The sequence below is a fragment of the Xiphophorus couchianus genome, chromosome 3, assembly GCF_001444195.1.
Source record: "Xiphophorus couchianus chromosome 3, X_couchianus-1.0, whole genome shotgun sequence".
Taxonomy (NCBI): domain Eukaryota; kingdom Metazoa; phylum Chordata; class Actinopteri; order Cyprinodontiformes; family Poeciliidae; genus Xiphophorus; species Xiphophorus couchianus.
In genome coordinates this window covers 2,248,708-2,270,502 of record NC_040230.1, presented here as the reverse complement: position 1 = coordinate 2,270,502, position 21,795 = coordinate 2,248,708, and the positions used below count along the sequence as shown (strand labels likewise).

Genomic DNA, 21,795 nt, shown 5'->3' with positions numbered 1-21,795 from the left:
AGGATAAAAATATGCCCACATGACCAAAGTTTGTTAGTGTCTAAACCACAAGTAGACTGAGATTAAACTGAAAAATGTCAATATTCCTGTAAAATTGACCTACTTTTATACTCTGCAGTGCTAAAAATGCAGATAATGTTCCTGGCATTGCAATACAGCAATGTTTTTGTTTAAAGTCAAGTTACCTCTTTATTTTGGTATAAGCTAATTGCGCTAGCTTAAGCTAGCACTAGCCTAGCAGCTGCTAAGCTAAAGCTAAGTTTTTCAGGTAGGCTGTATTTCATTATTAGTTTATTGTCGCCATTTCAATGAAGTTTTACTTTTAAACAATAATCTGTGTATTTTTTACTTGGAATGTCTTAATGACAAACTGCTTGTTGATGTGGGAGGTTGCTAACTAAATCCAAATGATATCTTTTAATCTTTTAAAACCGAACTCGGGCTAATTTGTTTTTATTTTTCTGGAACTGAAAATAATCTGGGATTATTTAGGCCTAAATATTTACATGGACAGTAAATTGTTTATGTTTGTACATTGTTGAAAAACAGAAAAATATTTTTTAAAAATCCCTGAAGTAATAGTGTCTAAACTGAATAATAATTTTAATATATAGCCAAAATGCTTTTTTCTAGCTTTGTCCATCGTCCTACTGGAGTCGCCCTAAAAACCTGCAATACAGCAAGATATAAACTTCATTCTATCCACAGCAGAACAATTTTTTTCACAACAGTAGTAGATTTCTTATTTAACACTGGAATAGCTGGGATTTGTTATTTAATATAAAGAAAATACAGTAACATATTGTTTTCTGAATACCTGCATGTCAGTTGCATGCTGGGAAAGAAGATCCAGCTCTCACTAAGTAAACTGTTCACCGATGCGCTGCCAACTTTCACTGCCTCCTCAGCATTTCTGCATGAAAAGCTTACTTAGCCTGAAAACGGAGATACCTATAAATACTGGAGGAAGTCTTGGCTAAAGTGTTGCAGAGGAAGCAACAATGAAACTCCCCTTCATTTAATTAAAATCCAATGTCCTGTAAGTAAAGATGATTTAAACCGAACCCTTAAGCAAAGTACCACAGTAGATACAAAACACCTGCTGGCTTCTGTCATGTTTGTGGCTGGGGGGGAAAAAATGCAGAGAGCTGTTATGTTAAACCAGAATAATTTATTTATGACAGTGACAGTGATGCAGGTGGTTTATTGCAAACAGGGTTCAGCTGGGAGGGAAGGCAAGACTGAGAGGAGATTAATAATAAACACAGATTGATAGATAATCCAAGAAAATTAATACAAGAAATAGAACACAAGAATAAACTAAGAAACAAACATAAAGATATAACCACTTATGGGTAATAATAATGAACACAAATAAAAGGCAGTCAGAGCATTTATACCTTTTATTGTGAAATTTGAACTTGATCAAGCAAATTTAGCATTAATTTTTGTGATCTTGTTTATGGTTTATGAACAATAAACTTAGAGCAAATTTAAAAACTAATGCCCATTCCTTATCCTAGATGTTAAAGCTGCATTGTTGGCTGAATCTGCTACGGTATGTGACTTTTATTTAAAGAAAAATCTGTAATTTTGTCATATTTGTTAAATGTTAGAATGTGGTGACAGTTTTCTATGAGACAGATAATCTGTGAAAAGATCGACCACTTCCAGCGTTTATTGCTGTCTACAGAAATGCACCGCTCAAAGTCAAAAACAACCAATCAGAGGCTGAAGGAAGGTCTCAGCGCTGTCAATCATACTCATGTACTCGCTGCTAAATATCTTGATGGCGGAGAAACAACTCACCATAACAGGAAAAGCATTGGTCATTGGTGACAATGCTAACTAGTCGTAGCATTCATGATAGCTCTGCTATATAATGTAGCAGACAGAATGAGGGAGGAGGGTGTGAGTGTCATGTACACAAGTTGATTGACAGCCCTAAGACACTCCTCCTGGTTTGGACAGAAACAAACCAGAAACTGGGTGGTCAGAAACTGGAAACAACCAACAACTGGTTGTTTCTGACCAAGTGATGTATTTCTGCAGTAAGTACTGGGAGAACTGGGAGAAGGCAGAGATGTTCTCAGATTACTATCACAACATAGTGACATATTTACATAACAAATATGTAAAAAAAAAAAAAAAGGCTTAAGTTTAAGTTACATACTGTAGCTAAAACACATAAGATTAGGACATTTCTTCTACATTCCACTAGAGGGAGCTAGCATACTGCCAGTCATTTGTTCTTCCACTTTTGCGAACCAGAGTAAGAGATTCAATTGTTTGGTTGTCCTCTGTAATCTAATTTCCGTCAGCAAAATTGAACTTGATTGCCTAAAAGAAACAATAGACAAGAATTTATCTGAATTTTAATCAATTTTCACAAATTTGTTAATAAAGGTACTGTATTTGGTTTTTGATTTTAGAATTAAGAATCTATCAAAACATTGCAGCTGTCTTCGTTGATCCACAAATGTTGCCGAGAACGATGGCCTGATTCTCCTTCTGCATAAATGTGCTGCTAAAGGCCGCTCCTGGCCACGCCCAGGCTCCTGACCCGTGGCAGCTGAATGGGCGAAGTGATGGTTTTAATCAGGACAGAATTACTTTTCCATGAACATTATTTGGCCAAACAGCCCTGCATTGAGACCGGCCCATCAGGTGACCTCAGGAACGCAGACAAACATCACGCGGCAGCGGAAAGATTCGCACGCCTTGCAGGAAGACACTAAACCTCCGACCATCACCTCAGAGTTACCCTCCACTCATCGGCCGTTCTGAACAGAACCAACTAATTCTGATTTTTAAAAATTAGACCCTTATTAAATCAGGTGATTGCACGTCAGACGGTGTGTGGGAGGGGCGAAGAGTCTCAGGGGGATTATCTCGTCATCCTGAAGGATCTAAAACAAGCTTGAGGAGTTTCTGTCATTAGAAACCTCAGTTGGTCTGTTAATTTGGCCCAGAATGAACAAATCCTCAAAGAAAAGCCCAAAGCCAATGTTTTATTCAGTAACTTCAAGACATTTACTTTCAGACAGTCAGCAGTCAAACATTGGCGACTGAAAAGGGATTGACTTTAAATGTGCTGAGTGAAGCACCAAAGTCCTTTGGTCCGGCCCAAAAATGAACTTTATCTTTTCCATTTGGTGTGGTTTGCTTTCACATTGTACATTTCACAAGGGAACTACACCTTCAGTCCTGTAGCGCTCTGTAGTGAACAAAGCCACGAGTGACAATCAATGCTCCAGTTGGACGGAAACGACGGAGAACAAACCCAGAAAGAAAAACAAACATGGCTCTTTATCATTAAAAACGCTGAACACAATCACATTCCTTCGTGTCTTTTCTGGCAGTTGGTGCAAATGCCCAAATTTTGAGGAGGCACAGTCATCCAGGTTTGTCCACAGCTCACTGCTTCATGCCCAACAACGGTGGCTCATGAAGTCCAAAAAGGCCCCCGTTTCCTGTAGTTTGGACTGAGGTCGGTCTGTAATCAACCGCACCAGAGTTTGTTTGGGAGCGGACTGAGATCTTCTCAAAAAGAGGATCTCGGTCCGGTTGTTTCTTTCACACATGCAAAAGGTCCGAACGAATGGGGGAAACAAACTGTGGTCTATTTAAAGCAGACCAAAAGAGGCAGATGTGAATACATGAATCCAACTCAAAAGGACGCCAACTCATGAAGATTATTTTTGGATAATTTCACCTCCAAACAGGTCTTGAGACCTAAAGAGGAACGATCTGGTGTCAACACACAGCTTCAGTTATTACAGCTGGAAACCAACGAACAAGCGCGAAGTCTGGGTGTGGTGATGGACTCTGACCTGAACCTTCAGAATCACATAAAGACAGTTACAAAGTCGGTCTTCTGTCACTCAAGAACATTTCCAGGATTAAAGGACTAATGTCTCAGCAAGATCTAGAGAAACTCATCCAGTCACATTTATTACTGTAACAGCGTCTTTACAGATCTGCCTAAAAAAATCAATCTTCCTGCTGCAGCTGATCCAGAACGCTGCTGCTGGCATTCTGACTAAAACCAGGAGGATGGAGCGATCACCCAGTTCTACAGTCCTTCCACTGTAATGTTCCTTACTGGTGTCTCCATTGGTGACTGTATGATGTTTTTATGATGTAAAGCAGGTTGAGCTGCCTTCTTTCTGAAATGTGCTGCACAAATAAACTGGAGTGACTGAAGGCAGCAGATGTTGCTCTAAAACCTCTGCTGGACTTTTTCACTTTGATGCTGCCATCACAGAAGAGTAAATTAGCTTTTCCAAAAGCACTTCTGCAATCCCATACCATGATACAACCTCATATTACCACAGAGCCTGCAAGATACGACTGAAGATGTCAGAAAACAGTTCTTCTGACACTTCAAACTCGGCCTTCATGCTTTCACACGAAGCCATTCATCATGTTTGTTATCCCTGCTGGTTCTCATAACATACCAAAGTCTGGGCAAGACTCAACAAGCCGACTGTGTCGTCGGAAAATCTCTTCTGTTGAGCCTCATTGTTGACGTCGCCTTCAGAACAACACAGACTGATCCTGGTCTAACCTGAAAACACACAATAGCCATAATTACAGTCGCTTACAAAGGGATTTTCCCTTCAACTATTTTACACAATATGAAAGAAACGGATCAAACGATTGTGGAGTCGGGAATAAAAGCAAACAAAGTTTATTTTCACTAAAAGTTTAAGCAGCTCAGCCTCAGTTTCGCTACAGATTCTTACTTCTGGCTACGTCTGGACTTTGACTGGACCATTTTAACCTACGAATGATCTAAACCATCCCATAATATCTCTAGCTGTTTGTTCTTTTGCTGATTGACCTGGATTTAGCTCCATTTATCTCCCATTAACTCTGACCAGCTTCAACATCCGTTATGAAGAAAAAAATTCCCCCAGCATGACACTGCCACCACCATGTTCACCAAATTGATGTGTTTAGTATGACATGCAGTGGTGGTTTTTAACCCACAGATAGGCCAAAGCATTCAACATGAAAGGAACAGAAAATATATGCATGCCACACTTTTCAGATTTTCATTTGTGAAAATAACTGAAAACCATGAATCGGTTTCCTTCTGCTTCACTGTTATACAATACTTAAAATCACAGAAACTTGAAGTATACATCAGCCTATAAAAAATATTCCTAACCAATATAAACTTCTCAGTGCTCATACCAGCCATGCAGCGTTCTCATTAGTGGGGATTAAATAAACATAAAACAGAGACATACCTGTGGCCGGGCTGTGAGCTTTGACTTGTAAATGTATTGTGAAACAGAGATTTAATGTGAATAAACAGGAACGTTCAGAAGCACCAGGTGAAATTTGAGTCAGAGAACGACATTTTACCTGCACAGGTCGTCCCTGATTATTTACAGTTTATTATGTTCAGTGTTGATGTTAGGCCGGTTTAAACAGCGACAAAGAGGAGTGATGACTTACAGCAAGTCAGTTTGAATTTATTATATACATATAAAATACTGAAATAGAATAATTTAAAAATATATGTTTACCTGGAAGTTTTTGTCAATTGTTTGCTTTAAATCAAACATAAAGCAAAAATTAATCTTTCCTTTTTCTTTCAGTGATAACATTCACAAAATATATTAAGTTGTTTGTTTAGTCTGGAGAAATAAGTTATTAAAAAAAACTTATTTTGTCAAAACAAGAACATCATGAGCATTGTGATAAAAACACACGAAGGAGGAGATGCATGAACGAGAATATTTACCGCCATCTGGTGGTCATTGGTGTAACAGCATCTTGTTAAAAGAGTCGAGAATAATCCTATAATCTAAAGAATTAAAATTGAAAATCATTTATAAACACGCCGTACAGAATGAAACATTTTTATATTTTTAATCAGCAATTCACAATTTAACAAATCTAGAAAATAGTAAAGAAAAGAAAATTTAAAGGATGACCTGCATTTTTACCTACATGCGTAGATAATAATAATAAGACATGCAAAGTTTTTAATTCACTTTTTCTGTTACCAATTTTTTTTTTAAACATTTTCATTTTAAAAATTACACTTACAAAATACATTTTGGTGACTTTAATCATTTCCCCATCACATTGCAATCGATTGGAACCCAAAAATTAAAGACGTAATATATTTCTATTTTTTGCCTCTTTGGTTTTGGCTGCATATATATTTGGGAGATTTTAGCATCTAATTATTTTTAAATAAATAACATAAAGCTAATTTTGTAATACCTTTGCTAGAGACAGAATGTCTCGGGATTTAGAAACACTTTGAGCTATTTTCATTAATATTTTTGCATTTTAATAATAATTGCAATCCAAATGGAGTTTAATAAAGCAGAAGTTCTCTGAAGCTTGATGGTATTTGAGAGGGACTGGCCCCCCTTGACCCCCCTTTTGGTTTCTCCCTGGTTTTACCAGATTAATTAGATTTGGGCTCCAGGACTGGTCATGTGACCATCTTTAAACAACGGCTGCTGGATCAAAACATCTTTGACATCCTGCAGAAACACAAGAGAGTCGATTTTAATAATCAGACCAAATTTTCCTACAGGGTGAGTTTATTTAACAGTTTCATAACTTTAAGCAGCAGTTCCTGTTGTAATAAACTTGTGAGTTTTGTTCATACTTTCCCCCTGTAGTAGAAAGCCTTGTTGCCCAGGACTGCCAGGCTGATGCAGACACAGAGCTGGAGGACCGACATGACGATCATGGTGATGTCCACGCCTCTCAGCAGTTTCTGAAACACCAGACAAAGAAAAAGGAATGAAAAGAAATGCCTTCCGAAAGAAAACAACCAAAAATATATTGTTCCGGTTTCAGTATTCGGTCTTCTTGAGCTCCAACCTGCCGCCAGTTTCACCGGAAATAAAGTTCAGCTGCGCTCAAAGGATTCTCACAACATTTGCTCGTTTGCTGTGGTGCTTCAACAGAAAACTCACAGTCAATAGTTGAGTTTCCATTACAGATGTTCACAAAACGTAATCAATATTCCGCTAATGTTGGGGGGGGGGGAGCAATTTCATAATTGCTGTGTTTCCATTAAGTAAGAAAAGCAATTAAAATCACATGGGAATAAGTTTGTTCACCCAATAGGTCAATAAAAAACACACCATGAACCTCCAACTACTTCCTGTCACCTTCTTCTTCATGGTTGGCCCCAGCAGTTGACATCCGGCTGTTGATTATGTGAAAAAACATTTCCTCTGCAGTTTTGTGAAATAAACCCAAAAACATCTCATCCTTGGACCAAAACTTTTAATTTAAAAAAAATCCTTTTTTAATAAATTGGCATTTCCATTAAATAGATATATGTTCAAATTGCGCTACTATGTGGTCAATGGAAACACAGTTATTGACCAGTGAAAGAAAATGTACCTGATCGTGGTTATTATGGTTATTCTTGTCTGACTTTGTCCTTTCCTCCCTGTGATCTATAGTCCTATTTTCCTGCTGTCTTTGTGTAACGACAATCAAACATTGATTAATTCATTCAGAGGAAACACTAACATCCTCAGCTCCATCAAGGGTCTTTTTCTAACCCTTAAAGGCAGAAAAACACCGATGTGTTGACTACCTGAGCTAAATTAGCCAAGAACATGCAGTTTTTGGAGTTCCTTTCATCCAGGATCCCACACATCCCAATGACAGTAAAGCTGGCCAAATGTACTACATACAGCACAATGGCCACAATGGAGAGGATGGATCCGGCCACGTTCAGAAAGACGGAAAGGCCCATCTGAAAGCAGAAATCTGATTATTATTCCCAACAGCGACCTCTACAGTTGGAAAACAGTACTGTTCTTTACTCACCAGGCAGCGGAAAGGAAATCTGTCTGCAAGAAGAGACAAGACTCCTGCTGCAATGAACTGAAAGAAAAACAGTAATAAGATCAGTTATTATTATTACCGTTTTTATTAACTTAAAGAGTAAAGCAAAGTTACTTTCATGTAAGGACATTTTTTACACATTCATTGTGATTCTATCAACACATTTGGTCAGAATATACCCGGTTCACATTCACTATTTTACTAATACCAGAATAAAGTCCTAATGATGCGAGAATAAATTAGGAACATAATTGCAATAAAATTAAGATAATGTCGTAGTATCATCAGAATATATTAATAATCAGGGATTAAAATCAAATTTATAGAAGAAACTCGCAATTATATGAGAAAAAAAAGTTGTAATTACGCAAAAAAGTCATAAAGGTACCAAAATAAAGTTGGAATGATAATTTCAATATTGTCTTATTCTGATAGTTTTCTTCAGTGTCTTTCTGTAGGTTTTTTGGTGATTATCTCTTAAAATGAGAAATAAGTTCCCTGACTCAGCACCTGATACTTTCTCCTTCCTCTGTGATCCAGTTTTTTACTTTCAAGTCATCAGTGTCCGTCCATGTCTCCTCTGACATGAGTGTTTTCACCACCACATCGTGTTAGTATTTATTTTTTAAGGCTGAAGGAGCTGTATGCTAAATGGGTGCAACCTAACGGTAAAACAGTTGAACAAATCAATGAAATAATTATTCTTGAACAATATCTAAAAATGTTATCACCAGAACTTCAGGTGTGGATAAAAGAACATAATCCAGAGACTGGGAAGGAGGCTGCTGGACTGGCTGGTGTGTTTGTGGCTGCGAGGAGGAGGAACTGTTGAGCTTTTCAAAGCTGGAAAAAGGATCAATCTCTTAAAGGATTCCCTTTAAGTGATCAGCCGCAATCAATCTCCAGCCCCACCAGTTTTAGCTGTAGGTAAGCTGCCTGTAAAAGAGAAATTTGGCTCAAAATTTCAGGAGAAAAATCCCATTTGTTATGTGCACAGGAGGGTCATATCAAACCTAAGTGCCCTCAAAATGCTGTTAAGTTGTCCCAGATGTGTTTTGTGCCCAGGAAAAAGATTCAAAATGCTGGAGCAATGCATCAATTAGTGGAGATTCTGTGGAGCTCAGCGGTCAGGCACTGAAGGTCCTGATTGATACAGGGAGCACACAGACTTTGGTCCAGCACAGGTACGTCTCACTCCAGTTTGTTTGCACCAGTAAAACCATTCCAATCTGCTGCATCCATGCTGACAACAGTATCCAACAGCAGATGTTTATGTGACTATAAAACGACAACATACAAAGTTTCTGTTCCAGGTAAAAGCTGCTCCACTCGCATTATGAACCTGCTGAAACAGCGGGTGACCCGGGCCTAGAGAAACCTGCCTCCTTCTACATCCGGAGTCCAGAGGATGAGGAACCTGAGGAACAATATGTTCCTGTTATCAGCCTCCAAGCCCAGTTTGGATCATCTGTCAGAACAACAGTCAGAGGTGAGGACTGTCTGTCCATTTCCTGTTAGAAATAAACTAACAAAATCTGAGGAAATGAACTGTTGAACTGGTTTCACTGTAACACCAGAGGCCAACACCTTGTTTTCTTTTATTTACAAGCTCGTTGACAACGGATCATCTGTTCACGTTCAGCAGCACCTCTGGTAAATAAAACTCTCATTTGTGTATTTTTCTAGGATATATGTGTTTAAAAATTAGAATTTGACTTTCTACTGATGTATTCTGAGATGAGGTTCCTTCAGGCTATGACCTTTGCCCCCAACCGGGGGACAAGTCCTTTACACGTCCTTTACGGGTCAAGGACACAAAGGACGTCTTTTTAAAACGTCCTCGACCCGATTCCATGTCCTTAGAAGCAAAAACACATTCAAAGATACAGACGCGAGTGAAAAGACGAGCATTATAAGCTGAACAATTTCAGAGAGGATGGAAACTGTGGACATCGAGAGACAAAAAAAATAAGTGTCCTTGGTGGCGCAGTGAGCTTCTGTATGACAGACAGAACGGATCAGGAGAGGAACCGCAGAACCTTCAGAACCTAAAGAACCAGAAATCAGCGTCTCTTCATCCATAATCATCTCCTGAGGCTGACATGGTGCAGAACATTTAGTTATGATTGATTCAGTTTCTTATTGTGATTTTAGTTGATTTTAGTTTGATTATTATTATTGCTTAGGATTTTTAGTTTGGATATTTAATAAATAATAGCATTAGCCAAAATAAGTGGCCATTTAAAGAACAAATAATACTAATAGATTAACACTAAATACATAAATATTTTCTACATTTAATTACTTTCTGTGTGTTTTATTCACAAATGTTTATATATTTTATGAATAATTGTTCAGTGATCATTTAATGTTTTACTTCACTAATATTTTATTAATGTGGTTTATAAGTTTGTAAACCACATTAATTAACATTAATTCTTCATTGACTTTCTATTAATGAAGAAAAAAACAAACTAAGCAAAACTTCACCAGACCTGCAGCCCAGGGCCGGTTCTAGACGGGGGCCAAGTGGGGCTCTAAAGAAATTATACTAAATAAATGTCTTTTTTAAATATTCTGTGGTAGATATTTTTTAAACCTTCACAATTTTATTTTAACAATGAATTAAAAATTATAGTGCTGCACTTTTAGCTGCTGTATTGAGATAGGATCAAACTTTCCATCTGCTGGACCTCAATAGGTCTGTGTGACTCCACAGCTGCTTGTGTCTCATTAATGTTAGCAGATGTTAGCAGCTATCATGTGGTCTAGAGACTCTGTTTCAAACTGAGTTTATACACCTCTGGAAAAAAATTAAAGTTCCTGTGATTTTACTCTTTATAAATATACGTTTGAGTAAAATAAACATTGTTCTTTTATTCTATGAATTACTGACAACATGTCTCTTAATTTTGTTTGTGAATAAATAAGCAGTTAGATTTAGAAAACCGCACCAACAAATATCTTCTCATGGGTCTTAGACCTGCTGGGGGCTCAGCCCCCCTAAAGGTCAGATCCTAGAATCGCCCCTGGTTTGCACTAAAACTGTATCTTGCAATTCAGAAAATATTCCACGCACACAATAAGGTAACTTCATTTAGAAACTGTTATACGTCTAATTAGTACAGAAGTGGAAATGTGTCTGTTAAAGTACATCAGTATGAGGAGGAAAACCATGTTAACCATAAAAATGAAAGCTTTGCTCGTGTTTTCCATTCAGAGAGAGAATATTTCATATTTGAAATATGACGGATTTGAAGAAATCAGATAAAAGAAGACAATGAACTTTAAAGGGATGTTTTTACTTACAGGAACTCCCAGCCAGTAAGGAAACGTTTCTACACGTTCTGGTCCGAGTCCAACGTTGAACACGCCGACCATGATCTGCACAGTCTGTGAAACATTTAAAACGTTTTTCTTTACGGTGTTACTCTTCAGAAACTCATTTTTTCAACACTCCAAGTTCCTCTCACCCCGAGAGCTCCGACCACGCTGCTCCCTTTGCTCCCTGACCGCCATGATGCCCCGCAGGGAAGAGCCTTGACGATCTGACGCCATTGTGCCAACATGCTCCGATTGTCCGTTGCTATGGTAACAGCAGTCACTCCATTGTCTGTATCCACTGAGACGGACATCTTTATAACCTTTAAGCAAAGTAAATGTAGATATTAAAAGAGGTAGATATTCAAAATGATATTCATTCCCCAGAGAAACGATGCAGGGAATCAAACTGGAGCAGCTTATATCCACTGTTGATACTGGAGAAGAAAGAAGGATTTTACATAAAATCTAAGAAATTATGAGTGAAGAGCATCAGAGTGGCATACAACAACAAACTGTCTTCAGTCAGAGGCATCATCAGAGCCGCTGGAATACCGGCTGCTACAGAAGGTCCTTCAAACCAGTAAAGAAAATTATTCATGTTACAACATTTAGTTTCTCTTTGGGATCAATAAAGTATTTTTGGATTTGAATGTTTGAATTGAATTGATTCTTTCAGACGTTCGAACAAAAGCAGAAAACAAAGCAACGTGTAAATGCAAGATACACACCACAGACTCAGAAACACTTATTTGGTCACTACGTGTGAAAATGGGTATCAAGAAGTTGAACTTTAATATTTCACTTTATAATAAAAAGTAACATTATTTTCAGAAAAGCCGTTTTTAATGCTGTGAACTCACCTGCTGAGAAGTTCAGTCTGACTCCAACAGCTTTCTGGCTCAGGCAGAAACAAAACATTCACTTCCTGTTAATCCTTCAAATCAAAAGCATATTTCCACACATAGCAGACAGAATCCCCTGTAATTGTATTACTTGCATGTTTATAAGTGCTGAACAATAAATACAATTTGAATTTTCAGTACTTTCCTCAGTCATTTGGGTTGATGTTGGTAGAGAACTGAATTATGCATGATAATAAACTGACTGAACCTGAAAGCCTGCAGCAGATCTGCTGTTACTGGATCAAAGTTTGATGCTCCTAATTTGCTAACTTCCCCCTGAATGTGTGCATGTGGAGGAGTTTGGTATTCACATGGGAGAACGAGTCGATGCAGGAATGTCTTAAAGTCAGGAAGGTAAACACTGATATCGTATCAAATCCAAATATGCAGCAGCTGTAATTCAATAATACAGAAAAAACTGAGTTATTGGGCTCAGTTCTGGGTCATAACTCCAAATTATGCCTCTTTAGTTTCTTCTGCAAACATCAAACTGCCTTTAATTTCACCTGCAGCTCTTTATTTTTAATAGTTCATCTTGAGAGAATACAACATTTCTCTCAGGAACAAATCCTCTAAACAGATTTTATCAGCAGAAATCACAAACAGAAGTTTGTTATGTTTTGATCAATACAACCATAGTGCAAAACCTGCAGCAGGATTAGATCAAAACCTCATTCACATGACGCCGTCATGTCGAAGTGACGTTAAATTTGACCTGTATGAAGAGAGGCGGAGGCAAGAGTTGATGTAGAAATTAATGGAGAAAAATCAAGAACAAACACAAGCAGGAGGAACCAGATTTAACAGGAGGAACCAGCCAGGAGTGAGGAGGCTGATTACTGAACCAGGAACTGATGGCTGATTAGAAACAGGTTGCAGGTGTGAGGAGAGAGAGAGAAAGTGGCACAGGGGGCGAGAGAGAGAACACAAACTAGGTGGAAATGATTTGAACACTAACAAATAACTAAACATAACATAATAAAACTAATACAAAGGACTGAACTAAGGTAAAACAAATAAAACTGCTTTACACTGAGACTAGGAAATAAATCCAACATTAAAGAATAACTAAACATAAGAAATAAAAATAAGCTACTAGAATAAACATGACTGAACCAAATCAAGGAATAGAAACAATAACCAAACCCAAAATTAACCCAAGACTTTCACAGAAAAAAGGAAAAAATGACTATAATAAATTAAAATAATTATAATTGATCAGGACCTCTACACATTTTTTAGACCCAGTAATCCTATTCTAACACTTAAAATGTTCCTCATTGATGAAGGTTATGGAGTAGTGCATGCTTCCAGAGCTGGCTGCTATAAATTTGGGATATTGAAAGAGTGACTGATTATTTTTAAATCTTCTTCCTGTCTCCCCCTGAAGGTTCTGGCTTAGCCTGGTTCTGGTTCTCCTGGAGGTTCTTCCTAAAGGAGAGTTGTTCCTCTCCAAGGGCAGGCTATGACGTCATTCTTGTTATTTTGTAACATTTCAATCCGAGTGGTTTTAATCTTTATCCAACTATATTGATAAGACATGCCGATGCTCAGCATGAGTGATGTAGCGACATCTAGTGGTAAGAAATACACATTGCAGCTGAAAAACAGCATCAGAAACGACATTTAAATAAATTATTTTAACTCTAAAAAATCGACTTAACGACAGAAACAAATCTTATGATAAAAAATGTAAGCTTAAAAAATGTTTGAGATTGTTGCATTTTTCTCTCATCTCAGCCTTCTGATGCTCCTACAGCGCCCCCTGGCGGCTCCCGCTTGAAGAACACTGGTGTACAGGGGGCAGCCGATCCAAAAGCCAAGAAAATAACAGGAAATAAAATAAAAATATGGCAACCTAGTTTGTATCTGAATAAAATTATTATAGATTTGCCGCCGGGACAACTTATTTTCTCAGCCTCTAGATTGCTAACGGAGAAAGTATCTTTTTTTATTTAAACGTCTTTCCGACTTAACTTTTATTAGCTGCTCTACACTTTCTAATTTATTCTGCTCATAAAGAATACCCAAATATTGGTGACCATAATGTTTTCTTTCACAGGCCTTAAAACTACCAAGATGTTCCTGAATCAAACATTATTTGCTTTCATATATTTACATCAGATATATTAAAATATTTTTTAAGGATTTCCTGCATCACTGATCATTTCTGATCCGTTGAGTCTGAAACTGTGATGCTGCAGTTCTGGCGCTGTCCCTCTACCGCCACCTTGTGGGAAGAAGCGTTATGTTCAACGGGAAATTAACTGACTTCCGTTCACGTTGGAAAAATGAACAACTGTTTGGAGTTTATGACACCAAAAGCTAAAAAAAGGCAACAACAACAACAAAAATATATATAAATGTATATTATGATCTAATATTACTCCTCAAGAAATACGACATACACTAATCTGAGTTTAGTCATTTTATTCCCTCTTTTCTGACGTTGAGTCTGATCACTACTTTGTAAACAACAAAGCTATAAAAACATTTGATACATTCACTTAATGAATGCTTCCCTCTGGTTTCTGGTAATTTGTATAAATGCATAATAATGAAACGTAACAAAAAGATCAGCGGATGCGCAAATGATTTTACTTTTTAAAATTTCTTTCTTCCCCTTCCCCTTTGTTCTTTTTTTTTTTTGCGCTTCCGGGACAGATTGCTCAGTGGCGCATGTTACCGAATCTGAGATTCTGTTCGCCAGAGTTTGCTTCCGGATCTAACAGGTACGTTGTTTCACCGAAATCCTTGAAGTTACAGTGGAAATAAAAAGAAGAAGCAGAAACAAAAGTTCTGCTGAAGTGAACCGGGTCAGACTGCAGTTTGTGTTGTTAGACGAAGTAAGACGAAGAGGAGGAGGAGAGTTAAACTGGAACTGATCGTCGACTGTTTTACTAAAAGAAGGTATTTTAATTTATTTACTTTAAAACTGAGGTAAGTTTAAAAGAACATAAAACAGCGAACCGCTATTTTGAGTAATTTATTTATATTTTGGTTTATTTCTCCGATTTTCTTTCCACATAGCCTGATTGTTCCAGTATTCGTGTTTAGGATGGCCCAGTCAAAGTCCAGGCCTGAACTTGTTTTTCACAGAATCAGTGTCGGGTTTTAATTTTGGAGACAGACTGAAACACCAGGAATTCAAACCCAGAGTATTGACTTTGAGTTATATTAATAAAATATTTTTAGAACCAGGTTTAGTTTTTTCTTTTCCGGCTGCTTTCATCGTTGGCCTGCTTTGTTTTCTTCTGCCCTGAAAAAACTACAAATAAAATCAGAATTAACAGCAGAATCCCACCGGTGTGAATGTCCAACAACTGCAAATACTTTTAATGCATTTTATTTCATTTAGCTTGTTAAAATAATTAATAACACACATTTTAAATGTCTGTGTCAGCTTTCAGGACCAGGAAGGATGTCTGTGACCATGAGCAGGACCGACGGGGTCACCATGTTCACTCTGACCTCTGACCCTGACAGCCGCTGGCCTCCGCTGTGCCAGATCCTGAAGAGTCTTTGCTACAGCCCGGTGTGCTGCTCCGTGTCCCAGCAGCTGAGGACGGTCCTGAAGACGTCTCTGTCCGTCCTGGCGGTGAGCTGCAGACTTCTCTCTTCATTTTAATGAAAACTTAAACTGCTGTTGTTCTAATTAGACATGTTTTCTATGAGTTTACTGTTTGTTGCGTCTTTCATTTGATTGTAAAAAATAATAATAATAATGAAGCATGAATGTCAGGTTTGACCACAGGCGTCTCGTTCTGCTTTGCAGGCCGTCCACATGATGATCGGGCTGCTGAACATTGGCCTTGGCGTCATCTACCATCTGTCCTACTCTGCTCCTTACTTTTACTGGTTTACTTGTTTTCCCTACTGGATGGGATCTCTGGTGAGTAAACTGCTGGGTTACAGATTGTCAGCATTAATTAATTGTCGGAGCCTTAAAGGGGCGGTATTATGTATTTTACATAGCTCCATTTTATAGCATAATCAGCTAACTATGTTACCTCCAGCTGTTATAATAATGCTGCATTTAGCAAACATAATGCAGAATAAATTTGACTTTGCAGTTTGGCACTTTGAAATGGGTCTCTGTCTCTTTAAGAAGCTCCAGCTCTTTCTGACACATTATAGAGCATGTAAATCATAAACTCAAAAGTAAATTGGTGATTGACGGTTGTAGTATTTCAGAGGCAGATGTAATTTGAATTGAAGTTAGCATTTTTAGCTTCTGCTAAACACCATGCTGGTGCCAGCAAACAGAACAAGCAGTGGCCTCCACTGGTTCCATGTCTGACGGGAGGTAAACAGAGCAACCCATGGTTACATGGAGCCAACTGACCCTCAGCCATTTATTCACATTTACACAGAATATTTGTTTGTTTTTCCTTTGTTCCAGTTCATTGTGTTTGGCATCATGTGCATTTTATCTGAGAAGTATCCAAGTCCATGTCTGGTGAGTGATTTGAACTATCTGGTGTTTCCTCGGGATCATCAGCATTTATCCTTAGATCTTTTTCAACATTGATCAGATTGTTGGTTATATTTGTGCATGTAGTTAATCTTCTTCTATTTCAGATCATCCTCAATGTGTTTGTCAACCTGGCTGGTGCTGCTCTTGCCATTGCTGCCATCGTGCTCTACAGTGTGTCGGAGGGAAATGTGTATGTGTGGCTTTCCTGTGATGACAGGCAGTACTACTACTACAGACGCACCACGCCAAGCCCATCCGCTGATGCTGCTTACTTTAAGGAGAAGTGCTTGGAGGGCAAAGCAATGATTCAGGTAAGACAGAAATACCCCACCAGCAATCAAATATGTCTATATTTGTTATCATTACGATGAGCTTTAGAGATGATTCCATCTTTAAAGATTTGTGGACGTTTGTTTTTAAGCTGAACGGTTTAGGTTGCGATCCAACACTTTGGAGACGGGAAACTGTTTACAATGAAGTGGAAACTGCAGGCACGTTCAATGACATGGTGAAATAACAGCGCCACCTTTTGGCCTGGCATGGCAACTTCAGCTGACTCGTGGTGTCTTGGTGGCGCCGTCTAAACGTGGAACTTTTCCGCAATCATCACCAGAAAATTTCTTGGCAGCGGTCTCGTGTAAATGTAGGCTTAGTGAAGAAAAAGATATTTGCTATTGGGCACCCAGTCAGAACTTTAAACATGAATGATTTAGTGGCATCTACAGATGTAAATATACATAGTTCCCACAAGTCTGAACCAGAAGTGATCGGAGCCACTGAACCGCCATCTTGGTAGGCAAGCGCAGCGTAAAGCGGAGATGAACCATGGCTTCCAGACCAACAAAAAGACAGCAGAGTACTCAAAAATTGTTAATGAACTTTTATTGTTTATAAATTAGATAGTAACAAGCCACAAGGTTCTGAGCTTGTGGCTTGTTTATTGTTGTCATAGCAACTCTCGTTGCTATGATACCTACCAAGATGGCTGCCGGCTACAAAGTTCCCAGAAGTGTGACATCACATGAGAACAATGAATTGCACATTGAAACCAACTATAAATTGCTTGTGTGGCCACATATTGAAAAATGATTTCAAAGTCTTGCTTCAAATCAGCTCTTTGAGTTGTTTTTGCTTCGTTTGTTTCTTTAACAGCAACGCAGATGTAAGATAATCAGCATCATTTTATAAATAAAGTAAATGATTTAAGGAGGATAGTCTACATGAACGTAGCTGGAGATAGGCACCAGCAACCCTCCCGACCCCATTAGGGACAAAGGGTGAACAGAAAATGGATGGATGGATGGATGGTCTACATTCATTAGACAAATGGTTTATGGAGCTGTTTGTGTTCTGCAGATGCTTCTGAGGAGCATCCTTGGGGTTCTGATTGTCCTGTCGGTGGTGGAGCTCTGCGTCGCCATCAGCTCCGCCGTGTTGGGGATCAAAGCTCTGAGACGCACAGGCAAACAAAACAAGGTGAGCTGTTTTGTTTCGAAGAGTCAGTCAGTTTTTGGATAGAATAAGCTTCTGGCTTAAATCTTTAATTTAGTTTCACTTTTGAAAAATTCTAAATTACTAATCAATTCAGAAGATGATTCTGCAATGGTGGATATACACTCACTGGCCACTTTATTAGGTACACCTGTCCAACTGCTCATTAACGCAAATGTTGAATCAGTCAATCACATGGCAGCAACTCAAAGCTTTTGGCCACGCAGACATGGCCAAGAGGATCTGCTGCAGTTCAAACTGAGCATCAGAACGGGGAAGAAAGGAGATTTAACAGACGTTGAACGTGGCATGGCTGTTGGTGCCAGACGGGCAGATCTGAGTATTTCAGAAACTGCTGATCTACTGGGATTTTCACAAACGACCTAGGGTTTACAGAGAATGGTCCGAAACATCCAGTGAGCGGCAGTTCTGTGGGTGCAAATGCCTTGTTGATGCCAGAGGTCAGAGGAGAACGGCCAGACTGGTCGGAGCTGATAGAACGGCAACGGTAACTCAAATCGTTACAACCGAAGTCTGCAGAAGAGCATCTCTGAACACACAACACGTTGAGCCTGGAGGCGGACGGGCTACAGCAGCAGAGGACCACACCGGGTGCCCCTCCTGTTAGATAAGAACGAGAAACTGAGGCTACAATTCACACAGGCTCTCCAAAATGCACAATGGAAAATTGGAAAAACGTTGCCTTCATGTCAATATGGACCAGACTCTGAGGAAGGCTTCCAGTACCTTGTTGACTGAAGGATTAAGGCGGTTCTGGGGGCAAAAGGGAGTCCAACCCGGTACCAGTAAGGTGTACCTAATAAAGTGGCTTTTTTTCTCTCCCTCTCTTCCCCACTTCTATCCAAAATGTCTCTGTTACCTGAGATTAATTAAATATGAGAGAAAATGAAAAATAATGACAAAAATCAGAAAATAATTGCCAAGAATAAAAGAAAAATAAGTATTGTAACTCACATTAAGCAATTTCATTGTTGTTGTGACTCAACTCTGTTATGTTCTGTGTTTTTTCTTTGTCCTGAATGCATCCATTTTAATGTTCCTGTAACGTTTTTATTTCTTTTCCATTGTTGAGTGTTTTCTTATCTAATTGGTCATTTTCTAGATGAATACTTATGTTTGCTAGTCTGTAATGTTTGGTTTTTATTCCCTAATTGGTGAATAAAAATAAAACAAAAAGGAAAAAAAGACAAAGGTGATGAACAGAGGTGATTCAGGTTTACTTTACTAACATAGACAGACGTTATTTACCCCTCAGGGAATCTTATATTTCCAGCCGCTCATAAAACAACACAAAGGCCCCGTTCTTCAGGCTGGACTCGTTTCAGGTGTTTTCATGTTGAAACATGACCAAAATGGCTGACATGGCAACACATTGAAGTGAGCAGAGAGCAGGGCTGGACAGTTTTGGACGTTAAGGAGCCCCAGACGCCACCAGGTTTCTACGTACAAAACGACTTCAGGGTTTAAATATGTTCACGTTTATTCTTCCTGAGGTTCCTGTGCATTTAATCCGTCTGTTGTTTAATACCTGCTTATGACTTACTGACAAATCAAACCAAATTTCCTGTCGGTTCATTATTGGCATATATTAAAACATATTGGTGGAAACAATATTGTCCTAATATTGCAGCTTTCGTTGTTCACTGCCTAATACAGAAAATAAAAACATACATTTTGTTTTCTTTTGAATAAAATACACCAAACTGTGATTGTTGTGCATGACTCCAGCTCTACTATTATAACCTCCTTGTTTTCTGTTCAGACTTTTAATCCAGGTCTTATTTACTTTATGCTCTAAAGGAATCAGATTAACTTTGTTTAAAATCTGAAACTTTTGCAGAAATAAAACAGCTTTTCTTCCCGAGAAAGTTCCCCCAAAAAGGCCAAATTACAGACATTTTCTTCTCTGATTTCTCAAAACCAGTGAATCACGTTTTATGTTTCACTTCTTTTTTTTTTTTACTCAACGTGTTTCTTTCCTCCTGCAGGCCTCTGATGAGTCGGAGTATTTCAAGCCGCTGCTGGAGGAAGTCACCACCGAGCCTGCAGTCTGAACGTCTTTCACTTCCTGTAAAGATTAATCCTACACTTTCATCCCACGTAAAGGGTTAAAATCTATATTAATCATTCACTTATAAGCAGCTCATGGTTTTTTAAAAATACAACTTATGCTTTTTCTATTGTCTCCTGCACTTTTGTATTAAATGTCAAATCATTTTACTTTGATTTTCCTGATCAGTAAGATGTTTTTTGTTCTTTTTTTATTCTGAAATCAGGAAATATTCAATCATGTACTGCAGGTGATTTTTGTTGTTGTTGTAATTGCAGATTTCCACCACTAAATATGAAAATAAATGCATGAAAATGATCATTTGCTGCATGTTTTCATATTTTAGGTCACGTTTTAAGTTGCATTATGGGGAGACTTTTTGTCTCCTTACCTGTTCAAAAAGCATTAAGTAAATATTTGACAGCCGTATGAGTCAAAGTAATGAGTCTTCAGTTAATTCAAGGAAATGAAGTCATAAATTAAAGTGAAGCAGTTTTCTTTAACGTTTCTGGAAATGATTTAAAAATCTTCATGAGGCGTATTACAGGTTATGATTGTTGCAGTTATCAGTGACCTGCAGCTCTCACAGGTTGGTTTGGTATCGCTTCCTTTTCCCTAACTTAAAAACATCTGAGCATCTTTTGGTGAGTTTTATTCCAGATGTTTTATTGAAATCGTCCAGAGATCCTGGTGGGTTCAGATGGTTTCTTACGTTCCCTTTCAAAAGGATTTAAAGTTGTTAAAATTCTTTACATCTGGTCATTTTGCAAACTCAAACATCATTTGTTAAATTGAATCTTTATGTATTGGATTTATAGACGGACACATTTTGCCCTTTTATACTTATTACAATGATTACTTTACAATCAGTTTATTACTACCTATAATAATACTAACACATTAAATGAATTTGTATTTTTAATAAATTTGTAAAAAATTCAAAACCATGTTGTTGTAATGAAGTATTTGAATTGTGAGGATAGAGATTAATGCAATTTTAAATCAGGCTGAAACATAAAAAAGTAAAAGTGAATACTTCCTGGATTTAATCAGAACTGTTTTGACCCGCTACTCTCTGCATTTCTCCTTCCTGTAAGTAAAAGGTTAGAAACGTGAGAATTGGTCTCTTCTGAATTTTTTCTTGCTGTTTTATTTTCGGATAATTTTTTTTTTCTAATAATGTGATTGATCAACTTCCCACCTCCCATTATCTATATAGAAAATCCAGTGTGATCAGATTCCCTCAGAAATTTAATCTCAATCTAAATCCATCGGTTCAGACACAAAATGAATTATTAATGAATGAAATTAGTAATTTAGATCAATTTACAAAGTCAGGGCACCACCTGATTTTCAGGAAATATTAGCCAAATTATGAAATTATTGTTTAGAAAAATACCTGCCTGATGCACTGCAAAAAGCAAAATCTTACCAAGTATTTTTGGTAAAGTTTCTAGTTCAAATATCTTAGTACACTTGAAATAAAAAAAATAATTTAGAATTCAATAATTTCTTAATACTGATGAAAAATTACTGCTTAATTTGACAAATTATTTCATTTATAACATTGGGAAATTTCTTGTTACAAGTGCATTTATCTGCCAATAGAAGTAGTACTTTTTAATCACTATTGAGGAATTATTGACTTAAAACAAATTCTTATATCTTCCTTAAAACTTACTTGT

The 21,795-nt window shown here is 37.8% G+C and overlaps 2 protein-coding genes across 5 annotated transcripts; one reads left to right on the top strand and one right to left on the bottom strand.

Annotated features, from left to right (window-relative positions):
* Positions 1-5,877: 5,877 nt before the first annotated feature.
* Positions 5,878-12,812, bottom strand: LOC114140567 (uncharacterized). Of its 2 annotated transcripts, XM_028010653.1 has the most exons (7): positions 12,030-12,812; positions 11,319-11,489; positions 11,155-11,238; positions 7,828-7,884; positions 7,592-7,753; positions 6,644-6,754; positions 5,878-6,515 (listed from the first exon to the last, which is right to left on the bottom strand). In XM_028010653.1, exons 2-7 carry the CDS (start codon positions 11,478-11,480, stop codon positions 6,441-6,443), a joined length of 651 nt encoding a protein of 216 aa, XP_027866454.1. In that variant the 5' UTR covers positions 11,481-11,489; positions 12,030-12,812; the 3' UTR covers positions 5,878-6,440. The 2 variants fall into 2 exon arrangements, with proteins under 2 accessions (XP_027866454.1, XP_027866445.1); XM_028010644.1 differs by lacking the exon at positions 12,030-12,812 and having other exon boundaries at positions 11,319-12,002.
* A 1,871-nt stretch (positions 12,813-14,683) lies between these two features.
* LOC114142224 (transmembrane protein 176B-like) lies at positions 14,684-20,429 on the top strand. Of its 3 annotated transcripts, XM_028013370.1 has the most exons (8): positions 14,722-14,803; positions 14,913-14,981; positions 15,475-15,669; positions 15,847-15,963; positions 16,474-16,530; positions 16,653-16,859; positions 17,905-18,024; positions 20,049-20,429. In XM_028013370.1, the coding sequence occupies exons 3-8, from the start codon at positions 15,493-15,495 to the stop codon at positions 20,112-20,114; spliced, it is 744 nt and encodes a 247-aa protein (XP_027869171.1). In that variant the 5' UTR covers positions 14,722-14,803; positions 14,913-14,981; positions 15,475-15,492; the 3' UTR covers positions 20,115-20,429. The 3 variants fall into 3 exon arrangements, with proteins under 3 accessions (XP_027869170.1, XP_027869171.1, XP_027869172.1); XM_028013369.1 differs by lacking the exon at positions 14,913-14,981 and having other exon boundaries at positions 14,684-14,803; XM_028013371.1 differs by lacking the exon at positions 14,722-14,803 and having other exon boundaries at positions 14,913-15,011.
* Positions 20,430-21,795: the final 1,366 nt, after the last annotated feature.